At 40.5% G+C, this 20515-nt stretch overlaps 1 protein-coding gene across 4 annotated transcripts in view; it reads left to right on the top strand.

Annotated features, from left to right (window-relative positions):
- Positions 1–4769: 4769 nt before the first annotated feature.
- The window catches only part of c8b (complement component 8, beta polypeptide), a 45252-nt gene continuing 29506 nt past the window's right edge, over positions 4770–20515 (top strand). For all 4 annotated transcript variants that reach the window (XR_013816719.1, XR_013816720.1, XM_079819537.1 and 1 more), the window contains exons 1-4: positions 4770–4925; positions 6154–6265; positions 8183–8333; positions 16165–16306. Coding sequence is in view for 2 of the 4 variants with exons in the window: in XM_079819537.1 (XP_079675663.1) it covers positions 4861–4925; positions 6154–6265; positions 8183–8333; positions 16165–16306 (470 nt within the window). In the remaining 2 variants the exon portion in view is untranslated. The remainder of the gene's footprint in view (positions 4926–6153; positions 6266–8182; positions 8334–16164; positions 16307–20515) is intronic.

Below are 20515 nucleotides of genomic sequence, written 5' to 3'. Positions count from 1 at the left end.
AGCCAGCAGAGAAGCCACTGTCAGTCCAGGAGTTATAGCAGCCAGTTTCTCATGCCTGCCACCAGGAAGCCGTCCCTGCAGGTCTGCTGTAAGGTAGTAGGCCCCGACAGGCCCCCCTGAAGATGGGCTCCACGGACGCCAGTCGACCGTGACAGTCAGTGTGGATTGCGAGCAGGCAGCAGGCCCCTTCCAGGCCTCCCTGTGGCTCGCCACTGGGTAGTAGGCCTCACCAGGCCTCCACTGGATGTGAGTTCCTGACCGTCCCTAGGGGTGAGCCCCAGGACCAGGATGCCTCTGGCAGCAGGCATGTGGGATTGCCAGGTAGTAGGCCTCACCAGGCCTATCTGAAGGTTTGCCATGGTTAGCAGGCCTCAAGCCGGGCCTCCCCTGATGGCACGTCCCAAGGTTTCAGTCATGTGGACTAGCATGGACTGTTGGCAGGTGGTAGGCCTCACTCAGCCTCCCTGTAAGCTCATTGCTAGGCGATAGGCCTCACTAGGCCTCCCTGAGGGGGAGTTCCTGAGTCAGGATGCTCGGACAGCTAGCATAGCCTGCTATTAGGTAGTAGGCCTCTCCAGGCCTCCCTGAGGAGACAAGCTTCTGTTTTCCAGCTACTTTGACAGTGGGCATCGACTGCTATCAGGTAGTAGGCCTCACCAGGCCTCCCTTCAGCCGAGTTTCCGAGTTTGGATTCTCGAGCATTTGGCGTGTACTGCTATCATATAATAGGCCTCACTAGGCCTCCCTGAGGGATTGGGTTCTCAGTTCAAGAACTGTTTACTGGCATATGCTGACAGCTAGTGGGGACCCTGCCGTCGATATGTAGCCCTTAGTTGGCAGCATCTGAGGATGGTCTTACCCTAGCGCGACTGAGGTCGCTTCTGCTACTTGGTTCCCATGGGAGGGAATTTAGCCTACAACCTGGCTTACCTACCGGGCAGCCCTTTTTAAGCTCCCCTCTCTTCGAGGGTCGTCTGTGAGCCCGAAGCTGCCTGGGCCTGATCAGATGGTCGTAGGCCCCTCGCGAGGCCTCCCAATTAGATCAGCTTATAGGCCAGTATGGCCTCCTGAGTGTTTCTACCTGATAATAACTCAGTAGATCCTAGGATCGAGCAGATTAACTCCCCTCGCTGGCAAGGGTCTAAAGCGCTATGCTGAGTACTGCTCTCCAGGATGCCCGTCTCTGAGATCCGGCTCGAGGAGGACACTGCCAGCTCGCAGTACCTTGGGCTGGATGCCTCTCCCGGAGGCAAGTTTCCAGAGGCTTTGTTCTCGAAGAGACAAGGATGGCTGGTCCTATGTGTCCCATATAGAGGTCTCTGGGTCAGGCCTCCCTGGTGGCATTCAGTGATTTCTTCCCGAATAGTGGCTGGCTGGGGCGCCCTAGGGCCCCCTAGCCACATTCCCTTAAAGGAGCCCCCTTCCTTTGAATGGGTTGGATCCAGGCCTTTGAGCGGCCTGAATAGGACCTTGTGCAGCCGCACTAAGGTTCCTGATGAGGCTTATAGCTTGGGCTATGACAATAGGGAATGCTGTCACTGACAGCCCTGTGTGACCAGAGGGGGAGTGGTTCAGGCATTTCATTTGAATTTGCTTGTCCTGACAGTTGTCACGGCCAGTGGGCATGCACTCCCCTCGGCATGGCGGCGTGGGTATATCGTTCCTCGTAGCGTCAGCTGACGCAGCGCAAGTTCCCTTTCGAAAGGGAACGTCTCCGGTTACGTATGTAACCTAGGTTCCCTGAGAACAGGGAACGAGACGCTGCGTCGCTTTGCCATGCCTCAGGGCCTGCCTGCCGAACAGTCCCTTCAGACGAAGAGGCGGTGTCATGTTGGTAAGGCGCCCTTATATACTTCCTGGTCGCATCTTGATGATGTCATGGGCTGTCGCCGGTCAATAGGATTGACGTGGTTCAATTGTGATTCAGACACCTGTCATGCTGGAGGCGTTCCCTGTAGCGTCAGCTGACGCAGCGTCTCGTTCCCTGTTCTCAGGGAACCTAGGTTACATACGTAACCGGAGACGTTTTTACGATCGCTATGACAATTTTTTCAATACTTTTAACAATTTTCCTAAACTCTTAAAGATCCCATGGCATGACATTTTTTAACATTAATATGAGTTCCCCTATAGCCTGTATATGGTCCCCAAGTGGCTAGGTGTAAACCGAGTTCTGGGTATTCTGCTCTGCCTTTGAAAAAATGAGAGCTCAGACCAGCCGATCTGGAATCTTCCCTATATGCCATCATACGGGGAACGGTTACCTACCCTTCCTCTGCTTTGCCCGCCCAGAGAATTTGGAGAAAATGGATTCCGTTTATCACGATTCATCGCGATGTCAGCACAGGCTTTAAACCATCTTTTACAATATGGATTCGACAGCATCGCCACAAACAGTGAGTAACAGTGTTCATTAATGCCTGGTCTGTGATCAGTGATTTCTGATGTGTAGCTAATCATTCAAGTTCACGCAGACTTTCTTACTAAATTGTTTAATACTGTCAGTCGCGCCGCTGGCCGTCTTGATGCCCTAAGCGTAATGCATCAGGGAATCAAGCCAGTGACTAAAACGATCAACTTCACATCGTTTCTGTTAGTAACATGAAACAAATCTGTTATTTCAGTTTTGATTAGATGCTATATTAGTGATCAAAGAACACTCTCTTTATAATGTTCGGATCTGTCAATCACACGTCTCGAGTGTATCTGCACACTTGCCCAAACTCAGCGGGTCGAATCTGTATCGGGTGTCAAACCACGAAACTGCTGAAATCATGTGATTTTGGCGCTCCAAACCACTGATTCGATACACTGATTCGATATGCTCCAAAGCTTCATGAAGCAGTGCTTTGAAATCGGTTATCACTATATAAGTCGTTATTTAGGGTTTTTTTGGCGCACAAAAAATATTTTCGTCGCTTTATAATATTAATATTGAACCACTGTACTCACATGGACCGATTTAAATATGTTTTCGTACATTAATGGATCTTGAGAGTGTAAATTTCTTTGCTGCCTATGCAGGCCTCACTGAACCATCGGATTTCAACAAAAATATCTTAATTTGTGTTCCGAAGATGAACGGAGGTCTTATGGGTGTGGAACGGCATGAGGGTGAGTAATAAATGACATTATTTTCATTTTTGGGTGAACTAACTTAAATAACTTTTCACCCAGTGCAATACTACTCCTCTGATCCCTTGCCATTCCAGTTATTGATTAATATGTAATGATTGATTGTATCAAAAGCTTTTTTAAGATCTATGAAAACTCCAACTGCATACTGTGATCTAAAGTGTTAGTATTTTCCTCAGTTGAATCAATTAATGCCAATGATGTTGAACTATTTGATCTAAATCCGTATTCACTGTCAGAAAGTAATTTATGTTTATCTAAAAATATGTCTAATCTGTTAGTGAATAGTTTTTCTAGACTTTTGGAAAATTGTGGAAGTAAAGAAATAGGCCTGTAATTTGTGAAGTTGTGTCTATCCCCAGTTTTATTTAAGTGGCAAAACTTTAGCTATTTGCATTTTGTTTGGGAATTTACCGGTTTGAAATAATAGATTACAGGTACAGTATATGTTATTGGTTTTGAGATCCCCTCAATTACCTTTTTCACAATTTTCTCATTGCAATCAGTAGATGTTTTGTATTTACATTTATTTACAATGTCTATTATTTAATTTTCTTCCACCACTGTAAGAAACATTGAGTTGGGATCCATTTCTATTAAGTTTTCATTCCAATCTTCTGATGACAGTGGATCTGGAATTTCTTCTGCCAATTTTGGTCCAACAATCACAAAAAAATTGTTAAAGCTATTAACCACATCATCCATATTGTCCTTTATAGTGTTGTTATCAATAACATAATGAAGGTAACTTTGTTGCCCAGAACTATTTGTAATAATATTGTTTAATATGTTCCACATTCCTTTAATATTATTTTTATTAGTATTCAATATTTTACTATACTATTCCTTTCTACATGTTTCATATTGTTTAACTTATTTTTTATATTTATTATCTTACCTCTGTAGGTATAGCACAATATTGTAATGCTTTACTGTTAATGCAGTAACTTACACTGATTGTGGACATTCTGTACAACTGCTGCATTTTGTCTATCATTGTTTCTAAAAAATAAATAAGTAAATAAATCAGAAAAAGCAGTGCATTAAGTGATTAAACAGTGCATTAAGCTGCATAATAGAAAATAACTGTGAAAAGCTTGGAAAAAGCATACTTTGAGGAAAGCATGTCAATTGTAAAAAAATTAAATAAAATATTAAAAAATAATGGAAATAAAATAATGTAAAAAAGTTATTACTCAAGTCAGTAAATGTAAATAAGTTCATTAATGTTTAACAGAGAGTCCAATGGTTACATTGAATGCAACTCAAAACAAACAATTTTCTATTGATTCTCTCTGTTCGCTTTGATGGGACTCCATCAAAAATCAAGACTTCAATAACACATCCTGGAAAAACCTGAGTGACTTGATGGTTTTTGATTTGTTCTACATATAAAAGGAAAATACACCAAAATACATTCGTTTTTTGTTGTTGTTGTTGTTGTTGTTGTTGTTGTTGTTGTTGTTGTTGTTGTTTGATGGCTCAAAATATTTTTTTTTATAGTATATATTGCAAAACATTTGTAGTACGAAAAATGAAATGCTCTCTAATACAAGTTGTTTTTTAATATTATAGTGGTGCACAATTTAACTGCAGAGTTTTCTCTTGTTTGTAAAAGTCAATGTATGAATGTTGTCACAGATTGGAGGAGGGGCTGCTGAGTAGGTTTAAGGTCTGTTACTGTGTTATCTAGTCTACTACGGACTAGGTTTACTTGAAATTACAATGCAACGTTTTCTAAGAGCAAATTCAGCTTACAGCAAAGTATTGCTTTGTCTGGGCATTATATGGTATGTAGGAACATTTGTCTTTATGAGCATGAATGTATTTGCTTGGTTTCCAGTGTTCTAAATTAATGTTTTGGTTTAGATAATGCACTTTTTGATGTAATTATTTTGGTCAGTGTGCACCATTTACAGAATTGTTGACCGTTTTGTTTAGTGGACTGTAGACAGGAAAATGACCTGTTGATAATAATCAGATGATCTGTTATTATAAAATAAAATGTACAAAAATGTACAACAATACCATATATATATGTGTGTGTGTGTGTGTGTGTGTGTGTGTGTGTGTGTGTGTGTGTGTGTGTGTGTGTGTGTGTGTGTGTGTGTGTGTGTGTGTGTGTGTGTGTGTGTGTGTGTGTGTGTGTGTGTGTGTGTGTGTGTGTGTGTGTGTAAAATGTATATATAATGTATATTACAGGGGTTTTCAAACTGGGTAGGCCTCAGGGGTCCTCTAGAAGGTTCTATGGGGTCCCCACAAAATTTCAAAGAAAATTAAGTCTAAGCAAAAATGGATACAGTCTGCTGAACATTCTAACTGTTTCAGTTCTAAACGTTTCTCATCTTTCTTGCCGTCCAGAATTGTGTTGCATTGTATCTTTCTAGAGAGTTTTTCTCACCATAGTCCCCTTTGTCTTGCTCACTGGGGTTGTAAGGCATTATTCTTAACGCAGTATGTAAGCTGCTTACACAATTATTGTGAAAGTTGCTTATACAAATAATTTTTTAATTGAAAATGTTCTTCAGGTTTATACTTCCAACATTAAGTATAGCCAATTTCATTTTGGAAACAATATGTTGTATTTATAATGTCACACTTTTTATCTAACAGTTTTTTCGATACATAAAAAAATATAGAGATGGATTTTAGGAAGGGGGTCCCTCATAAAAGGTTCATCAAATTTGGGGGTCCTTGGCATCATAAAGTTTGAATACCCCCAGTATATTATATAATGTAGGGGTGAATTAAGGTTGATTGGGACACTTTTTCCAAGTCATCTCAATGGCAAAAAGTGTCCCAATCACCCTGAATTCACCCTATATATATAAAGTCAGTTATATAAAAAGGTAGATCTGTCTAATTTGAATAAGAACAGTAAGAGTGGTTACATCTTGACTAATAGCAAGTTATAGTGGCTAAGTGTGTTAAATTATCATACATATTACTTTCAAAAAGATCTTGATGATGTATTAAATAAAATAAAATAAAATAAAAAGGTAAATCTGCTTCCAACAGTGCTGTAGTGCGTAGTTCAGGAGATGCCGTACAACCGCCTAAAGACCCTGTGGACTGTTCACTGTCTGAATGGTCTTCATGGACGCGCTGTGACCCCTGCCATAAGAAGCGGGTGAGCATAGTGTTCTGAATATTGTCTGATTGTCTGTCTGGTCGTTTATATGTTTATTCATGTATCACCAAAATCCACACTAAGACTATTGGAATGTGCAGGGGAATAAAACATATGTGTTTTAAGTATTATATTTTTTTTTCTTATTTAAAACTTCAAGACCATGTTAGCATTAAATGTATAGTACCGATCCAAAACTTACTACTACATGCCAGTATATGATATCTCAAACACTGCTTTGAACCCCCCACCCTTAAAGGGATAGTTCACCAAAAAATGATTCCATTAATCACTCACCCTCATGTCATTCCCAACCCATAAGACTTTTGTTCATCTTCAAAACACAAATGAAGATATGTTGGTAACACTTTAGATTACAGCCCGTAAAAAAAGCGTAAGTAAAACAAATTTCAGCATAACTTTCAGTAATTATAGATAAAAGGGAATGCAATATTTGGGGAATGCTCATGCTTGATGCGTGACATACGAGAATGAGATTCATTCTTGTGTGTTACGCAGTACATGTGAGCTTCCACAAGAACCAATGAGGCTCATTCTCATGATACGCAGCACGTTTGAGCTTCTGCAAGAACCAATGAGGTCAATTCTTGTGTTACGCAGCACGTTTGAGCTTCAGCAAGAACCAATGTGGTTAATTCTCATGTTACGCAAAACGTTTCAGCTTCCGCAAGCATCATTGAGGTTCATTCTTGTGTTACGCAGCACGTTTGAGCTTCTGCAAGAACCAATGAGGTTAATTATTTTATTACGCAGCTCGTTTGAGTTTCTGCAAGAACCAGTGAGGTTTATTCTTGTGTTACGCAGCACGTTTGAGCTTCTGTAAGAACCAACGAGGTTCACTTTTAGTATCTTGTGTTACGCAGCACGTTTGACCTTCAGAAAGAACCAATGAGGTTTAATCTTGTGTGTTTTACACAGCACATTTGAGCTTCTGCAAGGACCAAAGAGATTCATTCCTGTGTGTTATTCAGCACGTTTGAGTTTCTGCAAAAACCAATGAGGTTCAATCTTGTGTGTTACGCAGCACATTTGAGGTTCTGAAAGAACCAGTGAGGTTTGTTCTCACGCATCAAGCAAATCAATGTTCACTTGTTTGCTGTTCATGTTTTTATGTGAATAAAAGCCTATTAAAGGCTTTAAATCTGTTATATATGTTCATTATTTAAAGTGATCCATCTCTTTCTTTTACAATCTCAAGTTATTGAAGCATCAATGTGGTAGTTGTGTGGACTGTCAATGGAGGTCAATGGAACTTAGTTGACATTGCCAGCAGATCAGTCAGGGCTGCATTTCCAAAAAGCATTATAAGTAAATCATAGAGATCAATGGTCATTCATTTTATCATCTGTTCCCTATTTTCTGCTTTGGTTCTTCTTGCCTATTTTAATCTAATATGTACTGACCTATGCCAGATTGTTTTGTACCTTCAAGCAGTCCAGCCTTAGTCTTGATCTTGTCATGTTGTTATCTGCTGTTAATGACTGCACAAGTCTGTGCAAAACCTGGTGATCCATGTTTCCCCAACCTGATTTAACAGTGTTTCAAAGACCATATTGTGTGCTTCAGCGAAGGAAAGGAAACCAGACATTTTGTACAGTGTTACTAATATAATGATCTAGAAGTGCAGAATCTCTGAATATTGTTTCATTTCAGGTAAAATAAAATAATCCTAATTAAAATCCCTGATTAAATCCCAGATCTCAAACTTTCATACCTCATTAAAGTATCTCACAGTGCATTAATCTTTAGAGATCAGCACATACTTTAAAGGACTTGTTAATCTTTCTACATAAACATGTTTTACTAAATGCAAGAGATGTACAACGTTACTTCTGAGAAACTCGCAAACATCTCTGCACATCTTTTTGATGGTTCAATCTCTCTTTTTATCTACAGTATCGCTACGCTACACTTATCCAACCATCTGAGTTTGGAGGAGAGCCATGTCATAATCACGGCAGAGAGGAGGAACCTTGCACTGTTCCATCACGATACTCCTGCCAGAAACCCACTCCTCCATGCCAAGGCTTCCTTTGTACTTCCACAGGTGACCCTCACATCACCATATTCCCTAGGCATCTTAAAGAATTGCAATATATACATATAATATATTAACATTAAAAATGCTGTCCTCTTAAGAGCGGACGCATGGATCCAATATACTGAAACATACTGTACACATGCTTTTTATGTTTTTATGTGAATTGTATGTTCATTTAGAACTGTCCCGGACTGTCACTCCATCACAAACTACATTTTCCATAACTCACTGCTCCTCATCATCCCTGATTACATGCACCTGTGTCTCATTACCCTGTTTACCTCACCCTATAATAGCCTGGTTATCTCAGTCATTCATTGCGAAGTCATGTTTGATGTATAACTGCATTTCTGAGTGTTCTCCCCTGTTTCATGTCTTGTTGTTCTTTGGATCTCTTGCCTGTTTCCCGGATTACCCTTTTGCCTCTGTCCCCTGCCTTGTTTGCCTGTTTGGACTGCTTGCCTGTGTATGACCTTTTGCCTGTTTTGATTACGATTGTGGATTACCCTTCATTAACGCTACATTTGGATTCTCAACCTTCGTGTCTCGGAGCAGTGCGTTACAAGAACATAACCGACTATGTTTACCAGGATACTCGCAGAGACAGACATTTTTTACAATTTTTGTGTGAATTTGTCCGTTCAAGCGCAAGAATACGTGGAAGTGAGCTCAATTTAGTATTCTTGCGCTGTCTGAGATGCGGCTTTCTGGGCGCACGCTTCGGTTGTTTAAACTTCCCACACAGCATGGGAGTAATGATTTGAGTTCCCTTTGGAATCTTCTTGCACTTGAATATTTAAATTGGCATGGCCTTCATGACTATTCAACACTGGCCCATCAACTGTCCCGAGTGCCATTCGTGTTTTTTCACATTCTTTTTCTCACAACATTGCACTGTTAGAATAATAAAAAATAAAAAAAAAATACATATATATATATATATATACATACATACATACATACATACGTACGTACGTACGTACGTACGTACGTACGTACGTACGTACGTATATATATATATATATATATATATATATATGTGACCAGTCACGGAAAGTAGGGACACAAGTCGGCAGCACAAGTTTCGAGCAAAATGAGAATGAAGCGGTTTTTTTGCCGAATCTGTTAGTTGAGATCATGAAGAAGCCTCTCCGTGTTTGAGATAGCAGTATTGGTATATTTAAAAGCATACACTTTGAGGTTGAAATCGGCTTGTTTTTAGGAGATTCTAGCATGCAGCAGAGGCGTGTTTCTCTTTTGTTATTGTCCCGCCCTCTAAGGGAAGCGTGGCTCAGTGTTGCCAAGTCCGCTGTTTTTCATATCCGCGGGTTGAAGCGACCCCAATTATGTGATATTTAGCCCCGGGAATGTGAATTTTAGTAGGCAACCATGCCAAAAAAAACATATTTTACCCCCTGAAATTTTTACCGGAGAAGCCCCCCTGAAACGCGATTGGGCTTGTTTTGGGCTAGATTTGAGTAGCAATTGTGCGGGTTTTGTTGTGAAAACCTGGCAACCCTGGTGGTTGATACACGAGCAGCGAACAACGAGCAGCTGATACGAAGTGCAAACCTCCCAGATAACACAAAGTCTGAAGCAGTAAAGAACTAACACGATCATCTTTCCCTTGGACAGAAAGAGAGGGCTGAGTACAATGACATGACTGAAAATAAACATACATACAGGTCCTTGAAAGTGCTTGAATTTATTTTGTGCAAGAAGTTTTCTGGAAGAAATTCCATATTATTCTCTCCGGTCCGATAATGTGTTATTTCGCCAACACTTCGTGGACTATGCTTGAGTTACGTTTGTTACTTGCATTTATGCATTAAATTAAGTGTTTCCCGCGTGAGGTACTTTGTGTTGTACATTGCCATGATGTTCACGCGCGCACAAAACCACTACGGTACCTCAGCGTTTCACAGACACACCGTGAAATATTACAAAAATAGACTGGTTACATGAGCCTAAGCTCTTTTCAATAAAATACCGAATATTCTTCAGTTTTATGCAAAACAGAAATATGACAAATAGAATATCAGACCTCTGTCATATGGCCAAAAGTAAAGTCCTTGAAAGGTTCTTGAATTTGAAGTTAACCAAGCTGTGGGAACGCTGTATTAACAACTATCCAAACTGTTTTAGACCTAAAAGAGCCTTTGTAGGCCTATGTTACCCTTAAATGTCAGAGAAAAGAACAGAATCAGAGATTTTTTTTTCTTATAGAAAATTGTACTTTGCATATTATACTATAAAAACACATAATTATAGTTGATTTTAGTTTATCATAGTTGATCATGACGGTTATCACAGAATCCTGTTAAAAAGTCCCAATGCTACACAATGAAATCAATTCACCAAGTTTTATGTAGAAAACCAGCAAATAACAAATAAAAAGGTTTTATAAAAAGATAAAACTCAAATATTTCAGCCTCTAAATCATTTTTAGTCAAAAAAGATAAATTACTGACATTTACAATGCACATTATCCTTTATTATTAATAGTATGAGGTCCGAATGTCACCATGCAGCTTTACAGGGGGAGCTTTACAGGGGGTATGGCTTATCTAAATGAGATGTAAATGAGCCCTATTGTCACTCCCAGCAGGTGAAAACAAAATCTTTAGAGGCAAATTTCTCCCTGTTAAGCTTTTTTGAGTGCCTACATTCAAATGGCCACAACTTCTCCAAATATTATCAGATTTCCATGTGTTACACATCACTGGAAAGCTTGGAGACTACACTTTCAGAATCTGTAAATAACTCAAAATGCCCCAGAACCGACTTGTGTCCCTACTTTCCGTGACTGGTCACACATATATATATATTGTATATACACTCACCTAAAGGATTGTTAGGAACACCATACTAATACTGTGTTTGACCCCCTTTCGCCTTCAGAACTGCCTTAATTCTACGTGGCATTGATTCAACAAGGTGCTGAAAGCATTCTTTAGAAATGTTGGCCCATATTGATAGGATAGCATCTTGCAGTTGATGGAGATTTGTGGGATGCACATCCAGGGCACGAAGCTCCCGTTCCACCACATCTCAAAGATGCTCTATTGGGTTGAGATCTGGTGACTGTGGGGGCCATTTTAGTACAGTGAACTCATTGTCATGTTCAAGAAACCAATTTGAAATGATTCGAGCTTTGTGACATGGTGCATTATCCTGCTGGAAGTAGCCATCAGAGGATGGGTACATGGTGGTCATAAAGGGATGGACATGGTCAGAAACAATGCTCAGGTAGGCCGTGGCATTTAAACGATGCCCAATTGGCACTAAAGGGCCTAAAGTGTTCCAAGAAAACATCCCCCACACCATTACACCACCACCACCAGCCTGCACAGTGGTAACAAGGCATGATGGATCCAAGTTCTCATTCTAATTACGCCAAATTCTGACTCTACCATCTGAATGTCTCAACAGAAATCGAGACTCATCAGACCAGGCAACATTTTTCCAGTCTTCAACTGTCCAATTTTGGTGAGCTCGTTGCAAATTGTAGCCTCTTTTTCCTATTTGTAGTGGAGATGAGTGGTACCCAGTGGGGTCTTCTGCTCTTGTAGCCCATCCGCCTCAAGGTTGTGTGTCTTGTGGCTTCACAAATGCTTTGCTGCATACCTCGGTTGTAACGAGTGGTTATTTCAGTCAAAGTTGCTCTTCTATCAGCTTGAATCAGTCGGCCCATTCTCCTCTGACCTCTAGCATCAACAAGGCATTTTCGCCCACAGGACTGCCGCATACTGGATGTTTTTCCCTTTTCACACCATTCTTTGTAAACCCTAGAAATGGTTGTGCGTGAAAAGCCCAGTAACTGAGCAGATTGTGAAATACTCAGACTGGCCCGCCTGGCACCAACAACCATGCCATGCTCAAAATTGCTTAAATCACCTTTCTTTCCCATTCTGACATTCAGTTTGGAGTTCAGGAGATTGTCTTGACCAGGACCACACCCCTAAATGCATTGAAGCAACTGCCATGTTATTGGTTGATTAGATCAGTGGTTCTCAAATGGGGGTACGCGTACCCCTGGGGGTACGTGAAGGCATTCCAGGGGGTACGTGAGATTTTTAATTATTGCCTACATATATTTAAAAAGAAGCATCCATGCAAAAATACTTTAAAAATAATTCTTTAATAAATATTTCAGAAAAATATAAGTATAAGTTCATAAAATTAATTTTATATTCAGTGGGCTATTCGATTTCATTATCCTAAAAACCCAGAGTCTCCCCCATACCAGGATGGTTTGACCCAACCTGTCATATGCCGCCTGGCATCACCTGTCAATCACTTGGATCAACAATAGGGTGATAGGGTGAGGGTTTTTAATGTTCTGTCCCCGACTGGAGTTGTCCCCGGAAATGTCCCCGTTTTACAGCTCGTTCCAAACAACCCGCAGATATATTGGAAAAAAAGCGCCCAACCAACATACAGCTGCTACGCTGACTCTACTTGGTAGCGCACGCTCCGCCCGCTTCAACTTCATGAAGAACGTACCGAGTCGAGAGCAGACAGAGCGCCATTATCGTCAAATATCAAAAGAAACCTCGTTGTCGCTTTCAAGGTAGTAACATACTAACTATTCGTTTTTAATTTAAAGTAATATTGTATGTGCTTTATAACAGAGCCTCAACAAGGTGCGGGATTGTTTTGTCCCCAAAAGATCTGCAGTCACAACGCAGTGATTACCACACATCTGAACTATAACTTCAATATAAAAACCTTAACCCTAACCCCAAACAATTACACTTGCAACCAACATGTGCAGAATACATATACTTTCTGCTTAAAATAATCCTAAAAAGCTAAATAACAAGACCAATTAAGGACAGTAAGAATTATTTTCAAGCATAAACGTAACAAAACTTTTGAAGTAAAAAAAGTAATTTATATAGTTGCCTATAAACTTAAATAAAATTATAAAATGTTACAATATTTGTTGAATAGTTTTATTTATCATATTTATGTTTTATTTTTGTTATGTGTTTTTGTTAAGTCATGTTACAATATTGTTTTGAACTGCTTATTTACAATGGTTAGCTTACCAATAACTGTTTTCATTGTTTGTTTGTTTTTTTGTGTTTTTTTATTGTATTAAATCCAGACCAAAAATCCTAATAATCAAACAAATGAGATTTAAGTGATATTTTGACCACTCAAATATGAAATGTCCCCGGTTTCCATTTCAGAAATATGGTCACTGTTTTCACTACATTAGTTTGAATCACTACATTTTAGTGATGATAAATATTTGCAATAAATTTAGTCATGGATTATTATCATTTAAAATGTTCGAAATAGTAATTTTTTTTCAAATGTTTGAATTTTGTATGCGTTTATCTGTTCCAAAGTTTAATAAATCAGACACTGATGGCACAGTGCTCTGTTTTAAGTCTTTTTTTTCAACCAAAAATGCTTTGCGCTGGTTAGGGGGTACTTGGCTGAAAAAATATTTCACAGGGGGTACATCACTGAAAAAAGGTTGAGAACCACTGGATTAGATAATTGCATTAATGAGAAATTGAACAGGTGTTCCTAATAATCCTTTAGGTGAGTATATACTGAGCAGGCATAACATTATGACCACTGACAGGCAAAGTGAATAACACTGATTATCTCTTCATCACGGCTCCTGTTAGAGGGTGGGATATATTAGGCAGCAAGTGAACATTTTGTCCTCAAAGTTGGCTAGATGACTGCATTTCCAAAACTGTTGTTCTTGTGAGGCTTTCCCAGCCTGCAGTGGTCAGTATCCATCAAAAGTGGTCCAAGGAAGGAACAGTGGTGAACCGGCGACAGGGTCATGGGCAGCCAAGGAAGGCCAAGGCCACTGCCAAAAGCGCCAACAGTGGACATGTGAGCATCATAACTGGACCACGGAGCAATGGAAGAAGGTGGCCTGGTCTGATGAATCATGTTTTCTTTTACATCACGTGGATGGCCGGGTGCGTGTGCACCAAGATGCTCTATGGGAAGAGGGCAAGTCGGCGGAGGCAGTGTGATGCTTTGGGCAATGTTCTGTTGGGAAACTTTGGGTCCTGCCATCCATGTGGATGTTATTTAGCATTGTTGCAGACCATGTAGGCTACACCCTTTCATGGAAACGGTATTCCCTGGTGGCTGTGGCCTCTTTCAGCAGGATAATACTCCCTGCCACAAAGCAAAAATGGTTCAATGGTCTGAGTAGCACAACAATGAGTTTGAGGTGTTGACTTGGCCTCCAACTTCCCCAGATCTCAATCCAATCGAGCATCTGTGGGATGTGCTGAACAAACAAGTCAGATCCATGGAGGCCCCACCTCGCAACTTGCAGGACTCAAAGGATCTGGTGCTAACATCTTGGTGCTAGATACCTTCGGGGGTCTAGTGGAGTCCATGCCTCAATGGGTCAGGGCTGTTTTAGCAGCAAAAGGGGGCCAACACAATATTAGTCATAATGTTATGCCGATCGGTGTATATGAACTGCATTTTTTAGGTCCAAAAAGAATTACTATGTTTACATGTTCATTGTGCACCAATAATGCAATTATTTCTAATAATCAGAGTAAAGTCTTAATCACAGTATTTTTACATGACATGAGCAGAACTTTTCACTCCTGTGTTTCACAAGTTTCATTATACTGATTATTCGCTAATAAGTATGGTTATACCACACTCAGATAGGCATACAGTATGCATGTTACCAGCTATTGTTTTAATCTACTCACATCAAATTCAAAATTCATTTTTACGGACGTACTTAAAAAAAATTTTGGCGCAGTGATGAACATCGCAATGCCGGGTTTGCCTGCTGCTGTCATGTTCTTTGCGCCGTCTGTATAAAGATACGGAGCAGAGACTGAGCAGCGAGTTGTGTTGACAGAGTTTAGTGATTTGGAGAATAGAAAACATCAGAATACTGTCACAGAGTTCATTCATGAAGTTGTGTGAGCAACACACGGCATCTGTGTATGTCTGTGCACATGCGCACTTTGGTCAGAGCGGTAATAATGCGATTTAAGGTGTTTACATGCCTTTTTAATGCGATTTAAAATCGCCGTACGCCACATAGTTTAATGCGAGTATGGTTACAACGATTATGAGCTTAATCGCATTAGTTTGATCCAAGTATTGTGTTTACATGAGGTAAAGTTTAATCGCAATATTTCCAAAATCCCATTATAAGCGCATTATGAGGGTGCATGTAAAAACACACTGATTGACACAAAAAAGTATTTTAACACAAATATAGGCCTAAATATATGAAGGTAAAATGATATCTAACAGGTAACACTTTAGACTACAATTCCACCATTAATTAATAACAAGGTAGGTAACTTTTGAATTTGGTAAGACTCATACTAGTGGGCTACTATAATCTTCACTTTAAAATGCTGTTCTAAATGGCTTGTCATTCTCAGTAGGACCTGAAAACTGCATGTAAAAAGCCATTTCTTTAAAATGATCCATGGTTAGCTCTGTAATATGGCTGATCAAATGTATTTATTATTAACAGCGTACCCAAATAATGAGTCTTCTATAACCTATATATATGTAAGTGGTTAAATATAAAAGTAGTGTTTAAAAAAATATTATATTCTGCATTTTATTGATTGGTTTCACATTAATAATGTTACATTAATACATTAAAAAAAAAAATTTAGTTACCGATTAGCTAATAGTGAACTATGGCATTTAGAGTGTTGTTACTTGCTTATTAGTTAATCAGAGTTTCTTGATCATTAGTAGTTACTAGAATGTTAATACTGCATTACTCATTTGTTCCTGCAATATAATAATTAAAAAGATGAGTTTTGATCGAGTTTGACAGCTGTGTCTTTTGTAACAGGTCGCTGTGTGTTGGAGGGTCTTCGCTGTAACGGAGATGATGACTGTGGCGATGGTTCTGATGAACAGGGCTGTAGTAAAGTGTACCAAGCATGCAAATTTCCTACTGAGGAATATTATGGAATTGAGAAACTTGCCAAAGGGTGCGTGTGTTTAATACACTACTTGTACTTACCTATTCATATTGCACTCACAAAACTACAGCTCACTAGCCTGGTTAAAACCAGACCATTGTCAGTAGTAACTGAGTTATGGTCTGGCAAAGCTTCATAGACAAACCATTTCCAAAGGGGCGTCACCAACAGGCGTCGCTCAAATGCCTCTGGGCGCAATTGGATAGACCTAAAACCAATCAGAGCGATGAGGGAGATGACGTATGCAGAGCGACGGAGAAACATCTGAGACCCTGGCCGTTTCTCAATATGCTTACTTGTCTGTACTAGGGATGGCGAAAACTAAAAATTTTCTTGACCGACCACCGAGCCTCATTAGCGGATTGAAACCGGTTAACCGATTAGTTTAAAATATGCTGCGCTATTTGAAATAACAGCCGCGAGCCGCGCCTGCAATTTCGCAACTCTGTCGCATCTCTCTGCCGCTCTGCCTCCCACTCTCACACACACACTGTCCCGGCGCCGCCGCCTCCCTTCCACTCACGTCACTTTTTTAAAATCCCCTACAGCGCGAAACATGAGTCCCGCAAACGCGGCGCCGAGGAGCTTGTTTGTAATCGGAGGACAAATGGCTCCTTAGTTTCGCAATGGTTTGGGTACAAGGTGATCGCGTTGAAAATAAAGGCATTTGTCTAGCGTTAGAAGCTCATTTGAAACATTGCCGCGGCTCATTTAAGAAAATGACAGCTCCGAAGAGACGCCGCTTTAGTTCGAGGTAGTGCTAACAATAATAAAGAAAGATGATGATCAACACCTTATGTGTTACCACTGAAATGTAGATGTAATATATTTCCGAAAATAAGCCCATCTTATGCAGAATGTTGTCTAATAGACTGCAACACGATAAAACCAATGGATAAAACAGGCACCTTCAGAATGCTTAAAAGACGCACCGGCCAAGGCAGGTCTAACTCACTGTGTGCCATCTAATTAAGCACTGTATCACACAAGTTGCAACTTACATCTGTGTCGTTCTTTTTGGTGAAATAGTCCCACACACTACTTTTCTTTGCACACTTCATACTGTCGTCTGCCCTGCCCTGAGTGTTTTAGCCTGTTTAGTTTTTGCAAACCTTATGAACGCGCAAACCCAAACGCTGTGACCTCGCGCCAAATGTTTTTATTGGTTTATTAAGTACAAACAGGCGAGTTATGAAAAATTGAGTGTGAGGGATTTGTTCACTTCACACAAAAAGATTTTGGAATGAGATGGCTAACTGTAGTAGCGTTTAGTCCACTGTCTATAATAGCCTAATTTAGAGATCACTTTTTTTTTTTTAACCGACAACCGACAACTTTGATCGGTTAACGTTGATACGGTCAACCATCGGTGAAACGGTCATCGGTTAACATCCCTAGTCTGTACCACTGTCTATGGTCTGTACTTGTGTTCTCAAATAGGAAATGTCCCCGGTTTCCATTTCAGAAATCTGGTCACCTCACCATAACCACATATTAATGTTTAATTATTTTGAAAATGTAAACGAAAAGAGGCAGGGTGTTTTATACTTTGTTTTATTATAAATATATAAGATAATGAATGTAGGCCTAACTACGTGTTGCCTGAACCACATTTGTGTGGCTAATATGTTTACGTTTTTTTTTTATTTTTATGAAAGGAGGCAGTGGTGTTTTATGACATATTTCGTACGCGAACCTCTGACTTGCGTCCGTGATTTACCAAGTTTGACTCCGAAGAACGAACTCCCGAGGACGGGAGGACACTAGTCCGCCTACTATGCTAATGGGCAAGCAGCGTTCTTGACAGTATCACTCAGTATATATTTGTATATTTTAGGCTGCAATAAAACAAAATAATGATATTTTAAATATTACACATATTATAGCCACACAAATGTAGTGCAGGCAATGCATATTATCTTCAATGCATGTATATAACAAAACGAAATATAAAAAAAACCCGGCCTCTTTTCGTTCACATTAAAAAATAAAAACATGTAATATGTGTGCATAATATAGGCTATGATTATCACTGTAATAATATGAGATGTGACATAAAACAAAACCCAGTCTCTTTTTGTTAAATGTTAATTTAATGCGTGATCAATATCCATTATAAAAGTATAAGTAAAAGGTATAAGAAGCTATATAATACATAAAACAATTCAGTCAAAGAAAGTCAGTGCTAGGAGACTACAACGGTAAAGTTTAATAGCTTACAAATATAAAGTTATGAAACTTCACTTTGCCCTCAGACAAAACGATCTGTCAGGGAACAAATTATAGATTAATGAGAGCAAAGATCAACCGTTAGATCTACACAAGACGAATCATATCTTCACATCAGAGCCAGCGGCAGACGGCAGAAGGACTGGCCGAGGAAAGGCGCCTCTCGATGGGGTTGAGCGATTGAGCGCCGCTGGTCCACTGGATCTCACAACTCCGAAAACGGCAGATCAAATTTTCAAAAAGGCGCTCTCTGTATAAATAAACCACAGATTTGAGCTTTAAACAACTACATTCTTGCCTGAAAAAGACTTAAATCTATATTTTGTGAAACATTAACACTACCAGAGGGCTCTCGCTAAGACAAGCAAGCTGGTATATCAGACTTTTGCCGAATCCAGTCGGTAAGACAGCGATAACATCTTTTTTAGATATGAAGTCTTTGAGTGTTGTTCTTTGCTCGGGTTTTAACGGAATGGAAAAGTTTAAATTGCTTAAAACAGCCGCGATAGCTGATTTCAAACGAGTCATGTTCCACTGCTGCATCCATCTTTGTAGTGTACAGAATCTGCTTCACCGTCGCTGCGCTGTCGTCATCGTGTAAAGCCCGCCCCAATGTTTCCGATTGGTGCCTCGATTTCTAGGGCTTAGAAATGGGTTTGAATGGGCTCTTTGCCAGACTACTTGCAGAGCAAATCTAAATTTGCCGGAAGTTGTCTGGGTTTTGCCAGGCTAACAGCTCACTAATTGATCTTGATATAAGGGCCTGCATTTCCTTTATTCTGTTCCTGGTAATGACACTTTGACCATAGGCATATTTTACCCTTGTGTTTATAATGCAGTAGCATTATGTGCAGAACAGACCAAAATTCAATGTTCCATTTGCAAATTCAAATTTGGCATGTTGTGCTGTTATAAGACACAAGAACTAATAGTGTTTAGTGCTGATGGCGTCAAACTTAAGAGATGCACCTTGGCACGCTTTTTTAAACTGAATTAACAGCCTGCTGACCTTTGACAAGGGTCACTCACTATAATGACCTAAATCATGCATAAATGGAATAATGTAAAGTAACATTCATTTCCCTTTCAAGGGAACTCACGCTGCATCGAAACGCTGTGAGAACGCCTCTGCTTTATTGCGTGTGAAGCATGTGTGGAATCAGTCCAACGGAGAGACGTAATGTCATAGGCGGGTGACGTCATAGACCAGAAACTATAAAGTACCTGTGAGCACAAACAGTGCTAGCTTCTATGCATTGCCTGTTTGGGTGCGTAGCATGCTCAGGCAGCCCTCGAGGGGGCTGGTTGTGAGCACTGTGAGCGTTTGTCATTAAGAACGCATTCCTCGCGGCTAGGATCCCGCTTCTGCCGTGGCAGAGTGGCGGCTTCAGTCGTGGGGTTTGCAGATGGATCTAACAGAGGGGTTAGAGAAGGGCCTTGCCCTTTCTAGACCATCACCTGTTAGATCCAGTGCCTCCTCACAGGGTTTTGAAGCATGCGCTGTGGTTACTTCCGCCCCCGGTTGAGGCACCGGTACTACAACTATCCAGCTCTGAGGAGTTGGATGTTGTTAGTATCCCGACAGGGGAAGACTCGTCACTTCAGTCCCCTGCAAGTGAGGAACTTGTAGAGGTGCTGACTAGGGCCATGGCAAAGTTAAATATTGAGTGGCCGGCCGAGAGACAGGAGCTTCGTCAAAAGAGTAAATTAGACGAACGCTTTCTGCTTTCTCATACAGCCTAGCCTCTACGTCGGGTTTACCTCTCTCCCACGGCTGCATCGTCCCTGAAAGCCCCAACATTACCCACCAAACCGCTAAATGCTACATCAGCGCTGGTGGGTAAAGCGTACTCTTCGGCAGGGCAAGCATACCAGGCTGACCTGCTAAGGGACCTGAGTGACAGTGATGAGGTGGGGGCAGACATATGGCACGTATGGCATGTATGGCAGCCCTGGTGGCCACGGAGAGGTATCTTTGGCTGAACCTCA

Source organism: Gobio gobio (assembly GCF_949357685.1).
Source record: "Gobio gobio genome assembly, chromosome: 6".
Lineage (NCBI taxonomy): Eukaryota > Metazoa > Chordata > Actinopteri > Cypriniformes > Gobionidae > Gobio > Gobio gobio.
The sequence above is the reverse complement of the archived record's forward strand: the minus strand, read 5'-3'. Positions and strand labels throughout refer to the sequence as shown.